Source organism: Anser brachyrhynchus, assembly GCF_964034855.1.
Source record: "Anser brachyrhynchus genome assembly, chromosome: Z".
In the NCBI taxonomy this organism is placed as follows: Eukaryota; Metazoa; Chordata; class Aves; order Anseriformes; family Anatidae; genus Anser; species Anser brachyrhynchus.
The window spans coordinates 70,548,182-70,571,632 of record NC_137697.1 but is presented as its reverse complement, the minus strand read 5'-3'; the positions used below and the strand labels follow the sequence as shown (position 1 = coordinate 70,571,632).

Here is a 23,451-nt window from a genome sequence, read left to right as displayed (position 1 = left end):
AAAAATACATCGGGCTTCATTTTTTTTCTTGAGTGTGTATTTAAATTCTTCAGTTCTTAGGTTGCTTCTGGAGCATAACGAAGAACATTTGTTATATGAATATGTCTGATTTAACTCTTGCTTCTTCTGTACTGTTTTACCAGGGGAGTACCCAGCATCACATTATTTAAAGGTTCCCTTGAACAAATGCCACACATCCAGTTCATCTATTTCCTTCTAAAAACATGACCTTGGGTGAATGCCATTCTCACTTGTACTTTATCTCATATGTCAGCATTTTATGGACATTTCCCTTTTGCCACTGTAATCTCCTACGTGAGCCTAACTTTCTGCATTATTTAGCCTTCTAAGACATTTACTTGTATCATGTATTTTTTCCTGATATCACTTTGAAGAGGGCTTAATTGTAATTTAGACTACATTGCAGATTACACCCCTGATGGATAAGCCTGTTCTTGAGCCCAGATGCATAGGAACAAACTGCTGAATGCCTCCTTGATGCAGAAGACTCTTATCTCCATTCATGCACATGCCCTTATCAGTGTATTTGAGTCAAACAGATAGATTGGATAGCACATCTGACACCAGGTGTCCTCCTAGGACATCTCTTACTGAAGCAAAGAGCAAGCAAGATGTATAGTGTCTCCCTGAGATTCCCTGAGTCTCTAGCTCAGCACTGTGCCCGCGCGTAACGAGGTGATTTTGTATTTTTTTTTCTCAGTGTGCCATGTCTTAATGGAAATTGCAACAAGAAGCAACTTCTAAGGAATCATTTATTTGTTACATAAACACACACACACAGACCAGTGAGCTAATATTGTGCAGAAAAAGCAAGTTACTGGGGAAACCAGGAGAGTGCTGCTCACCATTACAACCAGGTATGGGCTCAATCAGCAGGTGGAGCTCACCTGTGAAAACACAGCCCCAGGAGGCTTTCCCTTCTGGTGAAATCTGGGGAGGGAGCTCTGCTGGATGCTGGGACAGGGGCTCATTGTTCTGGACAGCATCCTTCCGGGGCATCCCTGCCAAGCTGCATCTTCTGCTGCACAGCTTCAGGCCGTGCCCAAAGGCAGGGTCCAGCCCAAGGCAGCCATCATGACTGCGGTTGGTGAGGTGGCTCCTGTCCAACTCACTTTAGCTCATATCATCCTTATTAAGGCTAATAATTTGGATAAGGTTCTCCCTGTTGCTCTGAGTAAGGATGTGCAAAATCAGTGCTTTCGATGAGCAAACAGGAGGGTTAAGCCCACGCTGCCGCTGCGCTTCTCAGAGGATGAGGCAGTTTGCCAATTTTGCAGCCCGTGGTAAACTTGACAGAATTGTTTAGCTGGACAAATTGGGTGAATTATCTCCTACACAAATGCTGTTGTGGCCTTTCTGGAGTTTGCTTATTCAGTCTTTTCCTGGTTTTTACACCACCCTTACAATTCAACTTTGATAAGCACCCATGATATCTCACTCCTCTCCTCCCTTCCCCACCACTAAGTCCAGAGGCAGCAGGAGGAAACCAGATACAGGAATAAATATGTGATCTTGCCAGTGCTACGAGGTAGGGGGTGCCCTCCTCTCCTTCTGGAAACTGAAGACTTTGCCTGAAAGTCAGTCTTTATTCATTTTCACTGAGCATTTACTCCAAGTGGCCTCCAGAAACCAACCAAACCCATGCAAAGGTGCACATAGCCTCCAATAGTCTTGTATTTGGTGCAGAAGCATGGGGGAAATGATGCAATGCTGAAGGCACCACAATGCCAGCAAATCAGGGCCGACATTTTCTTCAGAACTATGGGCTTGCTCTGTTAGGAGGTAAGGTGGCTGTCTGACCTGCCTACTCAGACAACATTGACATTAGTAATCATTTTGACACTGATTTCAAAGGGCGTTTTCTCTTTTCCCTCTTCTCCTCTCCCAGAATTTTCACAAGTGCTTGACTGTCATCCTGGAATAAAGAGGCAAGCACATACTTATGTTAAATCCAGCGTGGTCCTACAGGGTGTGACAGTGTCTGATTTTCATGGGGAACATCCTTAGCATGGCCATGACAGAGGATCTCCCTCTACGTGAAAGAATAATTGGAGGAGGGAGTACCTGCCTGTCTGTTGGCAGGAGAAAAATCACTGTTCACAGTGGCAGCACACAAACACAAGCACACACCATGCTGGGAACCACTCCTATGCTCCTGCTGGCACAGAGGAGGTGGGGCTGCAGTGGGGATAGCTTTTGTCCTAAATGACTCCCTGTGGAGAACATTCTCCCTCTCTGACTCAGTTCTAACACATTTCTGGCATAGAGCTGGTGTGTTTTGGTAGAGTTTAAAGGCCCGTGGTCATACCCCTCCTGTACACTCAGGTTTGGTGAATGTACCAAAAAGTGGCTCTTCCCCATGTGGTCGGCTCCAACAGAGTTTGACTCCAGGACTCAGAAAGCTGCAGGAGACTTTACATTAAACCATCTTCTGGGTTCCCAGATAAGCACCGCCCTAAACCAAGGGCCTCCCGAAGACTCTCTCTCTGTGCCACCCACTGTGATGCTCCAAGCAGTGCTGGGCCCATTCCTACCTACAGGAGCTGCTTTCATCACCATCATATTAACCTTGAAGAGACAACTTGGGAGATTTGGTAATACAACTGAAAAGACTTAAAAATAAAAGCAGCTACAGGCATTGGCAGAAACTTCAGGAAGTTATATCCACAGGCTTAGTGCTGAACTGGATTGTAGGGTACTTCTCTACTAGTTTTAGCTTTGCCCGGGATAAAAATCTCAAAGGTGAGAACAGCAGGGGGGAGCTATGAGAGAACCGGCAGGTTGAAAAACATGAACAAGTATCAAACTCAAAATATATGGCATGGACATAATAAGTGGCAAGTGGGAATACTGCGAAGGTTTTTATAGCTGCTTGTTGGGGAAGATATACGCCGCCACTTCAGACAAGCAGCAGTAAAAGCGACAGATCGGATCACTCACATTACCAGAGAGAACAGTTCCCACCTGCAAGGAAACCCTTACTTCCCCTTTCTGTCAATGGAAACGTTACCTTTATACCATTCAAGTGGTGGGAAGAAGCTGCAAGTGAATACTAGTTGCTTACATTTTTTTTCCATTTATATGTACCCAGAGTGTCTTGAGATCTTGTGGTAATATCAGGTTCAGAGAAGAGACCATAGAAACTGGAAGGGGCAGTGGGCTGCCTGCTGCTGCCTGGCAATGCTACAAGACTGCAGCCAAAATGGGGAGAAGGTATAAAACATCTCACCACACATTTTCCTCACCTGCTCTTTGTGCATCCTGGGTATAAGTTAAAGCCAAGACAGGTCTGACAGTACTCAGAGTTATTCTGGACTTGTACTGCCAGGAGAAAGAAAATGAGAGCTTTGTTCAGGGAGTAAGAACTGTCTCATTCTCATTTCTGAAGCAGCAAAGTAGCACTTGGTCCTGACTGGTGAAAATCAAATTAACTTCAAAGGGCTGGTTAGAACTCAACAGCAGGCCTGCCTACTCCAGAAAATTTACAGGCATAAATCTGGAGTAGCTGGTGCACTGTAGATTCACACCAGACCTGCACAAGGGCAAGGTGAAGTTTTTCAAGCATAATACTTAAGTACTTAACATACTTAATTCAGCTTTGGCTACCTGAAGGTGTTTGCAAATTCATAAATACTTATGGCTGGAAAAAGAGTTGTGGAGGAAGGAATGAAAGGAACATTCAGAGTTTTATTTTGACTCTCTTTTCCCCTTAAAACGGTAATTAAAATGAAAAACTTGACATGCTGAAATGTTCGAAACTGTGTTTAGATAATTTGGGCATCTACATAGAAAAAAAGAGGATAATTCTTTGTGCGTGGAAAAGTAAATTTTACCTGAATGCTTTATTTTTCACAGAATCACAGAAGGGTTGAGGCTGGCAGGGACCTCTGGGTCCATCTGGTCCAACCCCTGCTCCAGCAGGGCCACCCAGAGCAGACTGCTCAGGACCATGTCCAGGTGGGTTTCGGAGATCTCCAAGGAGGAGACTCCACAGCCTCTGGGCAGCCTGTGCCAGTGCTCTAAGCAGTGTTCCAGCGCTTTTCCCTAATTCTCATTTTTCAGTGATGGTTATCATCATTGGAAAGCAAAAAGGGAAAAGAATTTCATTGCAGGCTGACTGATAATAAATCCCTCACCCCTATCCAGGGCTAAAGAGACAGTGCCTGACACCCTGCATCTCAGCTAGTGACTCAGGCATTTTTAAAAAATCTGAGTGGCTAAAAAAGGGACAGATGAACATGAGCTTAAGCAACTGCCTATCATGCTCTGTCAAGCCCAGGCAGCCTCCCCTGTGGAGCAAGGGAAGCAGAAAAACACAGATTAGAATGGGAGGACAGCACAACCTGCTTCCAAGAGAACCAAGTTGCTCGGAGGAGCCAGCCCTTGCAGGAGGACGCCGCGACACAAACAGGAAAATCGTTCAGCATCCCAGGACACAAACTAACTCTCCTTCATAGAAATCACATGTCAAGCAAGCGGAAAGAGCAGCAAGAGGAACATGAGTGGTGATTTTAATCTCATCTCCCCAGTGCATTTTTCATTGCTGAAGGGTTTTCCCCAGCTTTAAGGGCCAGGCTCAGCCACCGACAGAGGCTGAACGCTTTCTGTGGTCACTGTCCCCAGCAGCCAATGCCACCAGCATTGCTCTGCTTGTGGTTACCCGAGAGGACAGCTGATCCCCAGAAGGTCCATCCGCCTGCACCAAGCTGCCTGGTCTTATTTCAGCTGACTGACTGGCACAGAAGGAAGAGCAGAGCAGATGCTCTTGCTGCAGCAGCCCCCATGAGAAAGGGGAAAGTAGAAGGCAGCCAGTCCTTGGCCCGAAGATGAAAAAAACAAACAATAATCTGTTAAAATTTAAAAATTCATTCTGCCTTGGAAGAGGGACTGCAGTGCTGCTAAAAAGCAGAGTGCAGTTGACTCACAGCAGTCTCAAATTTATTTATTAATCCAAACAAAATGTGCCTCTTTTCCACATGCACATTTATGCAAATAAATTGATTACACAATCTTCCAAATGTTGCATGTATACACTTTGGTGAGGTTTACATCCTTTCTCAGACCACTTTCTACAGATATTCCAGATTCTCACAGAACAGCACTTAGGGTTTAAGTGTCTTCTTAATTAAAGCCTGTGCTTTGGTATATCAAGGGTATTGTGGAACACTTTATTAACAGGAATATATTTGAGTGAAAATTTAAAAAAAAAAATATGCAAAGAAAAGCAATTCATAATTTGTTGCTATAGATAATCAATCTGTAAAGCACTGGAGTCTTTCAAGTCAAAATTCTTGTATCACCTGCAGAGTTTCCGCTTTCCACACAGTTCAGGTTTCTGACTGTGACCACTTGCTATGAATTGCTCAAAAATGAGCTCCAAACCAGGAATTATCTACAGCAGTAGTCCCAAGACTGGGACTGCATGATCACCAAAAAGAGCAGAAATTGCAATCTGCTCATAGATAATCCACAAACAAACAAACAAACAAAATGGAGATACTGATTTCCTTTTCTCAATTGAATTCTTCTGTAATTTTCAGAGCTTTTTCAGTAATCAGCTTGATTACATTCTCTGAAAGCTTTTTTTTATTATTTTTTTCTGACTGGTGCAACCTGTGCCCTAAAGCCATACAAGGAGCCGCTCCTATAATGAAGTTTTAGATAACTGACAGTTTAGGCTGTCTGTTAAGACACACAAGACTTATTGTTCCTTATAAAAATTTTAATGCATTTTATCCAATAACCAAGCTTGAGGCTGTGTACTTCTGAAACCTAGATACTTATGTAAAGCTTGTAGTAGTGTTATAGACCTTGTTACTCTAAATATTAGGCTAGATGTCACAGGGTCTCCAAGATGCTGGTTCTACCTGTGGTTGACAAAAGTACCCTCTCTCACAGTGGAGCCAGTATTTCATGACTAGTCCCGATGAAAATCCCAAAGAAAAGTCATTACTTAATTGCACAGCAGAGAAATTATATGCTTATCAGTTTTTTCCAAGCCTGAGAAAAAAGATGCAAACACAGAAAACTCCTCTGGAGCTGTACAGAGCTCACATGAGCTCATGCTTACCACCTGAAATCTAGCTCTTGTGTCTCTGGGAAAAGAAACCCATTTTTCTCTGCACTGTGTGAAACCTTCTATATTCAAAGCTAGTTCTCCCAGCCAATAATTATTTATTGCTAAGGGAGGAGACTTTGAATACTTCTGTTAATATGACCCACTCCTTCAAAAACAATGAGGAAAAGGTACAGGTGGAACCAGGGCTGATCAAAGATAAACATGCCAAGAAAAAGATGTGATTCTAAGGCTACAAGAAAAAGGAAGAAAAGGGAAAACAAACAAACAAACAAACAAAAAACATTATTAACTCATGCCTTAATCACAGTATTATCTCACTTCTGCACACAGCAGGCAGTGCATTCAGTCTTGGCATACACACCACCACTCTGCCATTTGCAGTTTGCTACTGAGGGACCACCACCAAGAGCCACGTGTGAATCTGGAGGTGCAGTGTGAAGGAAGTTCTGGCTTTGCAGGTCAGTTGGACAATGGTAATGCACACAGGTGTGAAACAGCGGTAACATGATGGACCTAAGGACATCGGAGGTGAAACCATTTTACAGAGATGAGAAATATCAGCAGGGTTGTACAAGACCTTGGTAAGACTTCACTCTGAATACTGTGTACACCACCGGTGAGCTCCCCTCACAAAAGATGAATTTAGCTCAGAAAACATGCCCTACAGAGCTGTCAGAGGGTAGTGACTACATCTTTAGAGTGTGAATAAGTGTCTCCTGCTACACGGATTCTGTGTACGCCAAATTAAAAAAAAAAAAAAAAAAAAAAAAAAAGGAAGAAAGAAAGGGAGCATATGATGTTACTTCATAAATACCTCCGAGGATAAATCTCAAAGAAAGGCAGAGGAAGGTTAACGTTCAAAGGAGAGGAGATCTTTACATTAGAGAGCAAGGCCAGCACTAGGGCAAGGTGAGCTGCTTGTGCAGGAGTTAAACAAAGATTCCTGACTGCTCCAGAAGCGAAGGTCTCCGTCTGTCCTTCCGCACAGGAGCCCGCAGCGCTGAACCAGCCAGGGAAGGATGCCAGGACTGTCAGAGGCACAAAGGAGGTTCGGGCTCCGGGTGTCCCCGGGTCGGTGCGCCGTGCCGCCGAGGTTATCGCCCCTTTAGTGCACAAGGTGGCTGGGGCACAGGGTGCCGGTCCTGGAGACGAATCGCGGAGCGCAGAAATAAGCTCAGAGAGCTCTAGTGCCCCGGCCAGAGCATTAAACCGGGTGTTAGCGCGGCTCCCGACCGTGTCTGGGATTAGGGCAAATCACCAGCACGAGACGCGGCGGGGACTTTGCACAGCCCCGGACACCGTCGCGCCTGTCCCCTCTCTGCCCCGTTTTCCCTCGGGAGAAGCGCTCTCAGTCACAGACGCGATTTTAGAAAGCGTTTGCGGCTCGCACACGCCGAGGAGCGGCTCCCCGCGAAGCGGTGGCTGCACCAAGAAGGCACCCAGCTCAGCACCCAGCTCAGCACCCACCGCAGAGGGGCCGAGGGGGTCCGCACAGCCGCGGGGCCCCTCTCTGCGCCCCCCACCCTCTCCTCCAGACCCCCCTCCGGCTCTTGCGGGCGGGCAGTCCCGGCCGAAACCCCCCGTCGGGGTCATCCGTCGGGGCTGTCCCGGGACGCGCCCCCGGGGAAGGGAGCGGGCGCATCCCCGTCAGCCCCCTCCTTCCTCCCCGGTGGGGCGGGCGGCACCCGGCCGGCGGGGGCGGTGGCGACTACAAGTCCCGGCTGCCCGGGGAGGAGCCGGCGCGGGGCCGCCGCTCGCCGTCCCTCCCGGTGGGAGCGCAGCGCAGCCCAGCGACCGCCGCCCGGCAGCCCCAACTTTTCCCGGAGCCGGGCAGGGGGGGGGGAAAGCTGCGGAGAAAGGGGAGCCGTGGGGGGGGGCTGCACCTTGGGGAGGTGGCTGCACCTAGGGGAGGGGGTCTGCACGTGGGGGGGGAGGGGACGACAACTGCACCGTGTGGGGGTGCTCCCTGTTGTAGCCAGGGGTCCGCGAGGGGCGGTCCGGGGGCTGAGACCCCTCCTCCTCCGTCCCCGGGGAGGGGGCGCGGTGATAGCGGGGCTCCATGGGCGGCGGCGGGGGCGGCTCTGTGCGGGGTCCGCCCGCCGCGGCTGATGCCGCTGCCGGCCGGCCGCGGGGCGGCTGATGCGGGGCGGGACGGCGCCGGGGCCGGTGGTAGCGGCGGGGGTCGTGGCGGGGGTCTCCGGGCCATGCAGGGGCCGGGGGTGTGGGGTGTCGTGGTCCGGGCGTGCCTGCTGCTGCTGCCGCCCTGCGCCCTGGTGCTGGCGGCGGTGCCGGGCTCCGCGTCCCACCCGCAGCCCTGCCAGATCCTGCGGCGCATCGGGCACACCGTCAGGGTGGGGGCCACCCACCTGCAGCCCCGCTTGGCCCCCGACGCTTGGCCCCGGGAGGGGGCGGCGGAAGGAGGCGGTGGCCCCGAGTGGGGGGTCCCGGCGGGGTCCAGGGGCCGGCGGCCGGGGGGCGGCGGTGAGAAGCGGGCGCCCCCCGCGCCCTCCCCGCGGGACGCGCTGCTGCTGGCCGTGGCGAACCTGAACGGCGTGTCCGGGCTGCTGCCCTACAACCTGTCCCTGGAGGTGGTGATGGCGATCGAGGCGGGGCTGGGCGACCTGCCCCTCTTCCCCTTCTCTTCCCCCAGCGCCTCGTGGAGCAACGACCCCGTGTCCTTCCTGCAGAGCCTCTGCCACACCGTGGTGGTGCAGGGGGTCTCCGCCATCCTCGCCTTCCCGCAGAGCCGCGGGGAGATGCTGGAACTCGACTTCGTCTCGGCGGCGCTGCGCATCCCCGTGGTCAGCATCGTGCTCGGCGAGTTCCCCCGGCGGAGCCCGGTAAGGAGCTGGGGAGGGGGCGCATGGGGGAGACGGGCCCCCCTTGCACGGCGAGAGGGCAGCGCCGAGCCCCCGCAGCGCCGGGGTGGTGGGCTGCGGGCGGCGTGGGGAGCGGCAGGGAGCGGGTCCCGCCTGGTGTCTGCGGGGAACCACGCTTCTGCACCCCGGCTGGGAGCCCCGGGGCGGCGGGGGACGAGCGAGCATCCCCCAGCTTGCACGGGAGAGGGACCCGGCGGTGACAGCTCAGCCCGCGCTGAGTTGCGGGCCTGAGAGGAGGAGGCGGGCTCCCGCGCTCCACCACTGCCTGGTGGGAAGGGGCTTCTCTGGAGGTCCTCGGCTTGTCCGTTGGAGAAGCTTCCCGGACCAGAAGAAGGTTGTGAGCCACAATAAATGGCAAAAAAAAGGTTGAAATGAACGTCCAGGATGCCTGTTTGTTGCTGGTCTGAATGCTGTGCGCTGTTGGTGTGGGGTAGTGTCGATCGTTCAGCAGGTGACTGATTTCAGGGAAGTTGTTCACCGTAACTTGACTTTTCATTGAGATGTCTAAAGCTTTAGCATTTTTTTTCCTTACTTTCAGTTCATGCATTTCCGCTAGATCTGGTTTTTGGAGCGCTGAATTGTCCAGATAAAATAGTAGAAACTAAACTCTGACTGTGTCTGTTTGATCATGTAGCTAAAGTTGTAGCAAAGAAAGTCACCGTGCTTGACTGTCCTAGGCACAAATAATAGTGGTATCTGAGGGGAGCTAAACTTTCTATCGTGCAGAGACAGCATCTTAATGTTGCACACTCTGGAAAAAGATAACAGCTCAGTATGTTGCCAGTGTGGGTTTCATGCCAGAAATCGTGTTCTGGCAAAAGAGTAGGAGGAAAATGCTCTCATCCGTGTCGCCCATGCAAGGGAAGTTGCGAGTAAAATGGCAGAAGCTGCCATTTGAGTAGCCAGGAGAAACAATTGCTTTATATAAAAAGACATAGCTCAACTTTGCGCTCAAAATGTAATCAGAAAAAAAGATTACCAACTGAATTTGCTTTGCAAAATACAAAAAACGTAGCCTGGATATGTATCTTCTATATTTCTTGTGTTAGGTGGTGACAGAAAAGGTGGGAAAAGAAGTGCTAGTCTGTAATTGAAGGTTCCGCCACTGTGTGCTGGTCTAAACTCAGCTAGTTTTCTCTAGCCCAGCAAAAAAAGAAGGTAATTTGAGTTTCTCTGCAGATTTTTGCACAAACTCAGGGGTAATCAATGCCACCAACTGCTGTGACTGCTGCATGTTTGGTGCATGTAGCGCCCAAGTTACCTTGGTTAAATCTACCAACCTTTCAGTTACACTCTGAGTTGTACCTGAGTCAACAGCCAAAGCTTCCTAAGACCAGAGCCCGAACCCAGCATCTCCTTGCTCTGTTAAAATCAGAAATACTTTGTGTTCCATGCCAGATGGGTCTGAGTTCATCTGAAGCTGCCTGAGGACACAAAAGACACATTCAGTGCAGGGTTATAGACATTGTTCCTTTCCACAAGCTCCAAGGTTCCTACTTAACTTCAACGTTATTCTCACTGGGGAGGCGAGTGCTCATTGTCATGGAGGTCTTCACTGGATAAATCTTTTCAAATCAGGACTTTGTTCATAAGCAGATGTTTAAATGTCAGTCTTCAATGGCAATGAAACCAATGCCAGACATTAAACCTGTGCTTAAGTGCTGAATAGATTCATTTTTTTTCAGATGAGCTAAAAAAATCACTCTTCAAGGCTTTGTGGATTTAAAAAAATCTCAGCCTTATTCAAAGACCAGCAGGTAATACAAGCCTATTAATCTCCAAAATTGGCTTGGAGAGGCTGAACATCTCTCTGAACACTTTGTTTCATACCCTCATGTAGTATACACCATTTTAGGCCAACTCTGGAGGCCTTACCTCACACACTTCCCACAGTTATGGGATTTCCAACACCATCCCGGTCCCGGGGACCTGGCAAGGTTGGCCATAGAAGCCCCCGATGCCTCACTGCCTGCTGCACCCCAGGATTTTGTCGCTCTGTCTCACACTAGTAGTGGTGTGAAGCAGACATCCCCCAGGCCTCCCACCTTCCTGCTCCGCAGGCCTAGGGCCACAGGCCGACCACCTGTAGCAGTGCTAGAGGGGGCAGTCAGCAGTGTCACCGTGGCAGATTTTGCTCATAAATGGTCTGAGTAGACATTATTTTCAGAGGCGAGAAGCCTGAGAGCTAGGGGCTAACTTTACTTCTGAGGTGGGATGCAGCGGCCTGCATGGAGCCTCCCTCCCTGCAGGTCGCTGGCAGCAAACCCCCCACACACTTGCCCTTGAAGAGCTTTTCCTTCAGGAGCATCACAGATGTGCTATCAAACATTACATCTGGTGGGCAGTGTCCTTAGCAGCCAATCCTCACTCTTATTCCAAGATTTTGTTAGGATGATTTTACAGTAGCAACAAACAAGATCTCATTTTCCATGTTGTGCCATGATGGAAGTGTACAAATATGACACCTGTGCTGCTGCTGAGTGCTAACAGTCTTACTACTTCATAGAGAAGTTTATAATAAGCAAATACTCATTGTAATTGAAAAGCACTTTGCTCTTTGAGTAGATCTTCTGTAAATGGCAAAAAGCAGTACTTGAAATGAAAAGGAAGATCAGTTTCTAGAAATGAAATAAGTTTTAATGCTACTGGCTGTTGCCTCCATTACAATCGACACTTCAGAAGTATAACATCAAGAGGAGATCCATGGTCAAAAATGTCAAAAGTAGACATCTGAAGTAAGCTGGATGCCTAGTGCTTTCGAATGCTGTGCTCAAGCATCCTTAAACTTATGTTTCTGATTCAATTCCACCCTTCTGAAGTTAAGGGGATAAAAAAGCTTGCAGTGTTCCTGCACAGCAATTAACGATCACATGGCAACAGCCATCACAAAGATACAGGGCTTGTCCTGTCACAGGCAACAGCTTTTGCTGAAGGCTCAGGGTTGTTTGTGTCAAAACACACAAACAGCTTCAAGGGATGCTATGCAGAGTAAAATGTGACTTTTTTTTTTTTTGATTTGTATATGTGATTTAGTGACTAACATATACTGACAGTAAATCCAGACACTGTTGTGACCTGAAAAAAGCTGTTTTCTTTTCTGAGTTTACTGTCACTCCCGTAAATTTTCACACTCTCAGTAAGCAAAAGTAACAATTTATCACCATCATTCAGTAAGCAAAAAACCGCTGGATTTCCTTACTACTTACACGAATGCAGATTGCACTGAAGCTTTGACAGATCATTATTTTGGAGACAGCAGCTCATGAGCACTGATGTCATTGAGGCAAGGCTTGTCATCTTACATGTGTTTGAAGGAAGAAGCACACTTCATTTTTTCATTCCAAGACTGCCAGTGTCATTAATAATTTTCCCAGAAATGGAACAGAGAAAAGAGATAGGGAACAAGAACCACAAGGAGATACAGGGATATCACTTCTAGTACAGAGCCAAGAGTTTGGGAAGGATAGCCCATATATAACCTATAATTTCTATTTTACAGGAGATAGTATCAGAAACACAAGGGAGATAATGTTTGCAGCAGCATTTTCCAAACTTCAGAACTAATGGAGTATTTTTAGTGTGCTTCAGATAAATCAGTAGCTCTGATGTCTTTTAACATTAAAAGGAGTCTTCTCAGAGCAACAAAACAGAGCAAAATAAATCTGAATCATCTTAGTTCCTGCATTGCCCATCCATGCTTTATCTGGTTTCCTGAGTAACTGGAATTGCCAGCACTGCTGATCACTGCTATGACTTCAGGGAGGGTCAAAAGAATACATAAATCAAATCAGAGTTTTAAGTTAAACGGTGAATCTTCTGGTAAAGTAGGAAGCTCATGCTCAGAATAGAGGCTTTAAAAGAAACTCACCATTAACATCTGATTTTTTGTTTGTTCAGTTGTGTTTTTTTTAAAGAGATTTGTTGTGGTTTAACCCGGCTGGCAGCGGAACACCACACAGCCATTCACTCACCCTCCCCCCTCCCTCTCTGGGATGGGGGAGAGAAACGGGAAAGTGAAGCCTGTGAGTTGAGATAAAGACAGTTTATTAAGACAGGAAAATAATAATAATAATAATAATAATAATAATAATAATAATAATAATAATAATAATAATAATGTGTAAGAAACAAGTGATGCACAATGCAATTGCTCACCACCCGCTGACCGATGCCCAGCCTATCCCCGAGCAGCCGGCCCCCCACCCCGGCCAGCCACCCCTATATATTGTTTAGCATGACGTCAGATGGTATGGAATACCCCTTTGGCCAGTTTGGGTCAGCTGTCCTGGGTCTGTCCCCTCCCAGCTCCTGCTGCACCCCCAGCCTGCTCGCTGGCAGGACAGAGCAAGAAGCCGAAAAGTCCTTGGCCTGGTGTAAACACTGCTCTGCAACAATTAAAACATCAGCATGTTATCAGCGCTCTTCTCATCCTAATCCAAAACATAGCACCCTACCAGCTACTAGGAGGAAAATTAACTCTGTCCTAACTGAAACCAGGAGAAGATTAAATTTTCTTTTGAAAAGAAAAAGGGAGTGGGGATGGGGAAAAGCTTCTCTCCAACTAATAGCTCAGAGTCAGTTTTCTTCCTCCTTCAAGACAGGGTTTCACTTTTATAGAAAACTCTTTCTGATTGGCAAAAAATAAATAGAATAAAAAATAAAATAAAATGAATAAAAATAAATTAAATTAAATTAAATTAAATTAAAATCTCATTGTCCAGGAGATACTGCAAAACATCTGTCTAACTGCAGCCTCTGGTAGTTCAATCTATCATTGCTGATTTGACTTGGTCCACATATCGGAATTTGTACTAGCTACTGTATAGAGGAACAATATGTGTTCAGTCTTTCTCTGTGATCAGCCCTCCTCACCTCACTGCATAAATAGCATGGCACACAACTGTTGAGCACTTGAGGAGGGTTTGTGAGAGATGTTCTTGGGGGAAGAAAAGGAAAAAAGGATGGAAATTGAAAGGCCATTCCTCTTCAAATAAAGGTCTCTCTGCAGTTCTGCTGTAGTGCTCCTTTTGAAACTTGCACAATTTAGGCTACAGTTCTGCTATAAAGCAAGAGTCTTTTTCTATTGTCACCTAATATAAAACTACAGTTTGCCTGTAGTCAGTTCTCCTAGAGTCATAAATTCTTTAAACACAAATTTAGAGGTGTAACTCACGTTTTGCTAGCAACATCGTTGTCCTGGTGTCATGTGAGATCTCCTCATTGCAACAGTCTTCTGCTGAAATGCAGCAATGCAATGCTTGCTCACTGATCCCATTTCAGAATCAAGGTGAACTCAGGTACCTGCTAACTGCTGCCATCTCCTGCCTCTGACGTGCTCTTCTTCCCAGTATTTTACATAGTTACCGCGTTGTTACTCTGAGAATGGTTTTGCTTGTGGTCCTGGTCTGTGTTGAGCATCACGGGCTGTAAGATGAGCAGAGTTCTGATGGTTCACTGGGTTGTTGGCTGAAGCCAATTTGTCTGTTACCTTGAAGTTGACAAATGATGTGTGTTGAAGGGAAAGGAGTTCTTGTTTATATTCTGGTCTATGATCAGAAAGCACTGAAGTTTTCTGAAAGTGATGTTGGCATAACATTCAGAAGTTGTATTGGCACCTAATGTATTTTGAGGGTTTTTTCCTTGTTCAGTGCCTTAGCTCAGGGTCTGTTTTCTCCACCTGTTGTACACCCGATACCCCAGGGTCATCCTTACCTGTCCGCAAAACTGTCATAATAAACATTGTTTGAAATTCTTTAGAGGACATCCATTTGTTTCAGTTCTTGACTAAAACTGAAAATTGCAGCCTACCTACCTGTGGTGACTTTCTTAAGAACAGTTTGTCTATAAAGAAGCTTTGCATACACAGAAACATGGGACAATGGAAAGAAAATAAAGAACTACCTTCTTTATTCTGCTTACATTATATGAGGAGGATTCAGTTCATTGTGTTTGCAAAGGATCGTTTTTTTGGAATGCAGGAAAGTGGTGAGAGTTCTCTCCTCTGGATCCTTAATTCTAACATCCCATTGAGACAGAAGGAGTACTCTGCTGTACTCTCTGAGTACTCAGTACTCTGCTGGGGTGAACTTTTCCAAATCTGACCTTTCGGTACTATTTCCTACCCCTCTCATTAGAATAAAGCCCCTCAGAAACCCACTGAATTTGCCATCCTACCATTGGGCTTCTAAAATAGGGGTGTCTTGCAGCTTACAGTATTTTAGCATGGCATAAGATAAACGTATACAAAACTTTGAGTTGCAAGATTATGTCATTTTGTCAGCTGTTTTGTTATGGAGGAGCAATATCATGAGTTGGAAAAGTGTTTACAAACATGTTAGTTTAAGACTTGAAGCTCTTTGTAATGCTAGAAGCTCATTTAGTATTCCTTATCACCTAAGTTGTGGTAAAATATTTCAGCAGCCTTCTTAAACTCACCTAAGTGCCTTAAACACCTATGGTAGTGTAAAGGTGTTCTTATTTTCTAATACTCGTAGTTTGTAACACAAGTTGTGAGGCTTGGTTTGGTCAACCACCAATCATAGCATTGTTCACTATCAATAATTTTCTGTACACTTTTTCCTGGCAATTATTATTTAAGGAAATGTTAGTCATGCCTCAGTTTGCATGTCTGCGTATTTCTGAGTTGGGGGCAACATACTGATCTGAGACACTAGAAACTGGATAGTGCAGGATTGTTTGAAATACATACTCCAGAGATTCTCTGTTCGAGTGGCTTCAGCTCAGCCATGAGCAAAATGTCTCAAATACAGCAAGGATTGACTACCCAGATTCAGAATGTGCGCCATGTCTGTAATTATTTAGGGTATCTGACTTTGTGAATCTTTTGATAAAATTATGTCAATGATCACTTTGTTCTTGAAGTGCATCTAGTTCTGTCAAGTTTTATCAAATCACGTACTCAACTTCATAAGCTCTGTTGCAGTTTCAGTTATATTAATTTCATTTGAAAAGGGAGATTAAGTGTTACAATTTGAGGGTTAAGTGTTACAGTTTGGAAAGGAGGTGGAGGAAAGATGATCCTCTTAGTTGAATACTGTACCAGTAGACATTTATTATATAAACTAAAAGAAAATACACTGAATTCATACAAAAACTCAGAAGCAAAGATACCTGCCTTGTAGCCTGATGTACATTTGTCTGTTAGTCCCCTTCCTTGCTGTACTCATTATATGGTAGTAGATTTTGGAGAAAATACACAAGCAGGCTAGTAACAAGATTTTCTCATTCCTCATCTTGTGCAGCTTTTCTGATGGGGAAAAAAAAAAAAGTTAACATCGGATTCAATAACATCCATGATGTTTTCTTTTGTGTTTTTGCGCTTCTAGGTATTCGCAAAATGATGTCTTCCTCATTGCATAGCCTAGAAGAGGTCTTTTATAACATACTGGACAAACACATGTTGATAATGAGTGAAAAAAATACGGCAGGGTTAAACTATTAATTATTATTTTACTGAATGACAGCTGTTGTCAGAAGAAACACCAAACTTAGTGGTATTCACTAAGTAAAAATTAAATATTGGCTGAGATAGTAGATACTAGTAGATACTATATGAATACAAAAGTTACAGCAGCAAACAGACAAATGTAAGTTAGGGTGTTCAGTATAAATTCCCTCGAGAATTTGTCCAAAAAAATGTAAGCACCTCATATTTCCACTAAAATTTGTAGCAGACCTAAGTAACCTGCGAAAATTAGCAAATAGCCAAGTATCTTGCCATGCTGTATATTATTCAATTTGATGCTCACAATTAAATTCAAAGACCACTTATAAACATTCTCATTCAGGGTATGTTTAATGGGTTGTTTATTATTTAAACAAATGAAATATTGAAAGCTCATCAAATAAGATGTTTAGTTTGTGTGTTCCATTCATTTTCTGCGTGGCTTTCCTTGCAATTTTGTATGTGAAAGAAATCCAGGCATATCACAGCTAGAATTTATATACTTGTGATTAAAAAAAACAAACTGGAAAAAGCGTAGTTTTTTTCCACATTCCATATCTGTCTTTCAAAGAAGAATCATGTTTCTGTAGATGTGAGTGAAGAGCTTTTAAAGAGGGGAAGGACCGTGTTTTCAGTTCAGTCAAACAAAAGGGCCCACCAAATCTCACTGCCATTCCAGTACTTGCAGAGTTTATTCTGAATAGCTAAAAGGAGACACAGAAAAGAGAGGGAAGAAAACAAGAAATCACAGTGAGAAAACTATAGACATAAGTGTAAGTGACACCGGGGGAGATAAGGTGAAAATAAACTGAACTGAGAAACAAAGGAGGAGATGCCCTTCTCTGACTCTTAAATTCTGTGCCTCCAGAAGCAGAAAAGCAGGAGAACTGAGTTATACATGAAATCACTGTACCAGGCGCTGGGGTCACCAAGCAGAGAGCAAAGCATCTCTCCCATGTCAGGGCTGAATTGGCAGGACTGCGTTGCTCCCTGGCTAGGGACCGTTGCCTCCACTGTGTAATTCTTCCCGAACAAGTCACACGGACCTCCCAGGGGACTGCTGAGCCAACAGCTTTGCCACGTGGGGGTCAGGCATCTTCTGGTCCAGCATGTCACATCGCTGTGAGACAGAGCAAGCTCATGCCAACACATGCAGCATCAGATCAGTAGGTGCCTAAACAGGACTTGCTAATACCCGGGAGCAAGTCCAGACACAGCGGCTGTGGGATGGCATCGCTGGACGTCAGTGGCTGTTCTTTACATCTGATCTGGCCCTGATGGGCTGACCATTTCTGCAAGTATCCCATTGATAAGCCAGGCTGGTTCTCACCACCATGGGGAGAGGATGTGCAGATGGTGGAAGTAACAGCAGAACTGGGAGAGGGATTTAAGCTTGAGTAGGCAGCAATGATAGATGATTCATTTATTAAGGGAGTCACACTCGAGCAAAGCCATTTGTGCAAGGGACTCCTCAGCAGTGTGACTAACAAGTGCACGATCTGGTCCCGAGTGTTTTGCAGCTGTCACATCAAGCTCCTAATGTTACTTTTGGCAATTATTGACAAGTACACCAAGAGCTGCCAAGACTAAGAAGGGACTTGGCAGCGGGGCACACCACAAACCGCAGCAAAACACAGCATTACCTGCCACTGGTGGAGGGCGCTGGAACCAGATGTTGGCACACAGCTCGCCTTGGGATGTGGTTTTGGCTTGCACATAGGATATATGTACCCTACAGGTGTAAGCAGAGGGCCTGTGAGCACTGCTGTCCCCATGACTGGCTACCCCATCCATCCCTGTAGGGTGTGTGTGCAGGGCCAGCGAGCGGGCTGATGGTGCTGAGCCCCTTGGCTGCACACAGCTGCTTGGCATCCCCCTTGCAATGAGCTGCGGAGCTGGGAGAGTCCTCTGGAGCTGATGGGAAGGTTTCCACTTGGCACCCTGCGGGAAGGATCTGCTCATCAGTGTGCTGGCTTATTAACTTCTATCGCAAGTACTTCGGTCACCTGAATCTGCCTGGCTGCAGATGTGGAGGTGGACAGGAGGGGAGAAAGAGTGATCATGAGCACAGGTGCACCCTCCGCTGCCACTAAAGCACAGCAAATGGGGAAATTACTGTGATCGTTTGATTGGTGCTGTTATAGAGAAGAAATCAAATGTCAGGAAATTCAGAAACAGGCACCATTTTCCTTTTCTTGCTACAATATTTTTATTACTTTTTCTTCACCAGCTTTCATCTGTGATGATAGCTTCCAAAGCCTATTTTACAATGTAGAAAGTATTTGAAATGCATTATAAAATCTATGGATATGCTGCACAGGCAGATTTTAAACTCTTAGCATTTCCCTAAAGGCATACTATTCCACTTTTAGCTTTTTTAAGAGTGTGAAGGAAACGATTGCCCATGCTGTTCATCAGACATTTTACTAGGCTTTCTAACTTAAGACAGAATTAAAAGACGAGATCGATCTTTGAGCAAAAACTGAGGTTTTAAAAATGAAGCTTCGCATTTGATGCAAGGAAAGAACTATTAGACGTTGCAATTAATAGCCAAAAAGAGCAGCTGTATTATGCACCAGGCTCTCACAATGTTGCTACTGATAAAGCAGTTACATTAGACTCATCTTAATAGCGTACTCACTCAAACCAGCTTAAAAAGAACTTTTCTTCTTTTTTTTTTTTCAAGCCAGATGAAAAGTCAGTATTATGAGTTCACAATTTGATAATTTTCTGGAGCTATTTTAGATGAAAGCATAATTATTTATCACTTTCTCAGCTTGTAAGGCTCACTCATACATATATCAGTTAAACAGCTCGTAGTAGGAGAACAGTTGTTTCTAAGAATTTACTGTACTCGACATAAGCATCAGAACATGGGAAAAATAGATCTGGACATAACTTGGAGCTGATAGCTGCCCTCTGTAGAGTGTACTGGAGCTGTTCTAGCTAATAGCCTGGAGTTTTGCTCCTGCATTAGAAGGAGAGCAACAAGGTGAAACAGAGTGACTTGTCTGGGCTTTCTCAGCTTAAATTGCATGTGATAGGTGCTGAAATGTAGAGCTCTGATGGGACAAATACATGCCCAGTAACAGCCTTGAGGGAAACAGAGGTAAGCAGTTAAAGCAAAACACATCGGTGCTTTTGGTTTCAGCTTTGGGACATGAAAGCTTTGAATGTCATTGCTGTGATAGCGAGACAGGATTTTCCAAGGGCTTTTTTTGAGTACAAAACCAAGCAGGGCTGTGAAGCAAGGTTCTGCTCCTCTCGTCTCTCCTTCCTCCTCACTCATCCATCAGCACGCAGCTGGCACTGGTGACACTTGGTGATGCTGGCTGGGGTGCCTCAGGACCCCAGAAGAAAGTGGTGTGCCCAAGGGAGTTTGGTGCCCTAAGATCCCCACGTCCCCCCTTGTTCCCAGGTTGGCAAAACCAGTTACACTGCCTGGTGTGGCAGGCCAGCGATCCATAGCTGCTGCAAGCCACCCGGAGGGGCAGCTCCTGCCAAACTCACGCTGGCATCAATAAAGTTGTCTGCTGCAGAGCTTCAAATACCTCATTTATGTTTTTCATGAGGCAGGGGATGCTAAGCTGTGCAGAAGACTTGGTAGAGTGGAGCTCAGCTGCTGCTTGAGTCTGAAGGGCACGGAGAAGTTGGGAGGAGCAGTATTCCCCTCGCTGGCTTCCAGGCGTGCTCAGGGTGTGAGTAGATGTGTCTGATCAGTGCAGCTGGCAGGCTCAGCTCAACTGGGTGTTTTTCTTGGAGTGAAAAATAGGGAGGCAGTGATCAAAGATGGCATCAGTGTCAATTTCCCAGGGATTCTGGAGAGAAAGAAACACCTATTAATCACGTCTTTGAAAGTTCTTGTAAAATGTATTGGTATAGAAACATGTTGGATAGACCAGTGTGGTTAACAATACCCTTGTGGCCTCTGATGAAGAATCCTGCATCAGCAGTCAGCCCCAGGAAGGCAAAATGATCATTATCCAGTCACCCTTATGATCATCCTTTTATACGGATGAATTATTTACTTAGTACAGGGTAACAAGAGTACACTTGTTAATGAAAACCTGCTTTCTTCATTGTTAGACTCGTAAGATCTCTTCAGAGCACGTAGTTCTTCTAACAGTATTTATTTCACATTCATCATTCCACATTTTGTTTAATGTTATCTTTCATTGTATAAATAGAAAATCCTCCAGCGCAGAATACTCGTGGGAAAGGATTCCTTCATACTGAGATCTTTTTTTGAGAAAGAGAGATGGGTGAGTGGTCTGTTTTGAATATTGATGCCCAGAATCCCTAGGAACCCTCAATTTTTATTCAGCTACACCATTTTGTACCTTCTCTTCCATTTTCATTGTGCCTTGCTTCTTTCATCCTTTCTTCATCTTGCCCCCTGGTCTTTGTTCTGAGGTCCTGTCTTCGACTGTAGGGTAATACAGATCCTAAATTAACAGAGACTTGACTCCAGAAAAAGACCGCAATGCTCTATTGTGATACAAATGATCAGCAACATAAATTGCTCATCACTCACTGTTCATCACATTTTCTGAAGAGCACCAAAAATAAGACACTTATTTATAAATAGCTCAGCCTGCTAGTTTCCAGTGAAACTGAATTTTGTATCTTCCCACCATTTTGACAGTGCATATAAATATGTAACATGTAGTTATGTGAAAGTTAGCTGTTCCACGATGTCCTCTGTGGGCATTCACAACCCATACAGGTTCACAGCAAAAGAATAAATTGCAAATTGAGACCTGTGGTGGGATGCAGCATACCACATGATTAGCATAAGAAAGATTCCTTGCTTAGAGAACAGGAGTTTGTTGCCCAGATCATACTGCTCTTGTATTCCTCCCCAGAAGTGTACTTTAAGAGGAAAATGAAGTGAGAACTCACAGTGAATAATACATCTGATAATTACTGACAATTTTTCTGCATGAAAAACACCTGAAATTTCTGGAACAAGCATGAACAACGAGGGCTAACTGCATCCTGGAGCTTCCAAAAATTTATGTAAAAACTTTCCTGGCTTTGAACTGGGACCAGTTTGAGATATGGTTTTGGTTGCTTGGCTAAGCCACATGGTATTTTTTTTCTCTTCCAATCTGATGAACATGAGAATTGGAGACATACATGGAAGCTGAAACTTGCAAATACTGCAAGCATACACTTCTGTTGTTCATTTTCTACAAACATTTGTCCTGGTGTAATTGGATTACTTAAATGTTCATGAAAAGCAAATGTTGAGTACAAGAACAGCTGAAATGAATAATTTCATTCATTTGAGTATATATGTGTTGTTTCTGATGCATTTGGCATCATTAACAAATATGTATATATATATATATTCAGACTTCCTGTTCTTTTAAGCATGGTATGGCTTTGCTGTGGATGAGGAACTGGTCTAACAGATCCGTGGCTTGCTACTGTGATATTTAAACTATATTTACACATGAGCTTAACACTGCTATCAACTTTAACCTTTAATTCTACCTGACTTGAACTTATTTTCACCAGAGATTCCATTCCCTTCACTTAAAATTCTATAGAAAGCCATTTTCTGAGTAAGATCAAGGATAATTCAGACAATTCATCTTTTTCTGGACCCTACTTATTCCAGCATTATAAGAGCAAATGCATGTCTTCCGAGAGCTATACAAAATTATTGCAATCTTATTAGAGAATAACAAGCAGCAAAATGGCTTCTTATTGTTGTTAAGAGGGAGAGAAATGAGAATTCAATCTAACCATTGAACAGAGGACTCAAACGGAGATTTCAGTCTTCTCCAACGGAGGCTTAAAAATCTATAGGAAAATACAATGGACTAAAGACAGGAGTATTTACTGGTCTGCCCGTCTGGGACCAGAGAGGGCCGGCTGAACTTCCTTGCTTTGTCAGGAGTCTCTTCTGGGAGGTTAGTAGTTCTGCAGGCGTGTCAAAAGCAGCAGCAGCCAGTTGCCTGCCTGCAAATGGAGCACCGAGTCTGCACGTGCCTTTGGCCCCAGCCTCGCATAACCATGACGTGGTCTCTGCTGGAGCCATCGTGTGCCGCTGTGGCATCCTTCCTTCCGAAGAGTGTGAGCGGTGTGGGGAGGAAGAAACAGCCAGCCCTGGGAGCGAGCATGTCCAGGACTGCATCAGGAGTGAGCGGCGCTTCTCATTGCACGGAGTGGGACAGGAGAAGACCAGTGTTGCCCACTGGGCGGACAACTCCTGTTTCCTTTGCCAGGAGCACAGAGGGTGCTGTTCCTACAACCTTCACACCGCCTTGCCCAGTGCCCCCCCACCCCTGGCTTAACAGTCTGGAGGTGTTTACAAAATCTCCTGTTGGTTTAAGAATGGTCTCCAAACAAATATTGTTTACCTTGCTTTCATTTCAGGAAAAGAGCTCCAAAGCAAACCTTTCATTGAAGATGGTGCTTGAGTGTCTCTCTCTCCCTGTGATCTCACAGCTGGCTGGCTGTTTCGCTCAGACTTATTAATAATACATCCTGGTGTTCTGTGTGGTACCACCAAGGGTTTTAAGCAGGGAATTTTACAGAATATTTCAGTTCGCTTACTCAGAAGGGGCAGTGCAGCCTCCATGTCGATGCAAAATATCAAAATTCAGAGCTTATATTTTTTTCACCTTCTGTAGCTCCATTCCAGGTCACTGAAATGTGTAGAAGCATAATTTATCCTTTGAAAACCTGACCAAAACTTGCATTCAAGTGCTAGTGTCACGAAAGCACAGAGAGAATCTGACACAGGGAAAGGGAAGGAAAAAATATGTTCCAATTTCTCCAGGAAATACACTGTTTCTGTGATTTTTATTATAGGTTCTCTCCCCCTGAAGCACCATCATTTCCTGCAGAGAGCGTGCAGCTTTGATCGTATGTTCTTGTCAAGCCCGTAAGAGTGGTGCTCTGTCATCCCTTCCTTTCAGGTTGTCTGGGGGAATTAGGTACTCCTCTACAGCACTTGCAGTTGTTTGGAGAGTTAAAAAGACTCACCGAGCCAA

At 45.5% G+C, this 23,451-nt stretch overlaps 1 protein-coding gene across 1 annotated transcript in view; it reads left to right on the top strand.

Moving 5' to 3' along the window:
* Positions 1-8,042: 8,042 nt before the first annotated feature.
* GRIN3A (glutamate ionotropic receptor NMDA type subunit 3A) overlaps positions 8,043-23,451 on the top strand; it is a 79,064-nt gene continuing 63,655 nt past the window's right edge. The window contains exon 1 of the mRNA XM_080573363.1: positions 8,043-8,940. Coding sequence (XP_080429489.1) covers positions 8,209-8,940 — 732 coding nt within the window. The 5' untranslated portion in view covers positions 8,043-8,208. The remainder of the gene's footprint in view (positions 8,941-23,451) is intronic.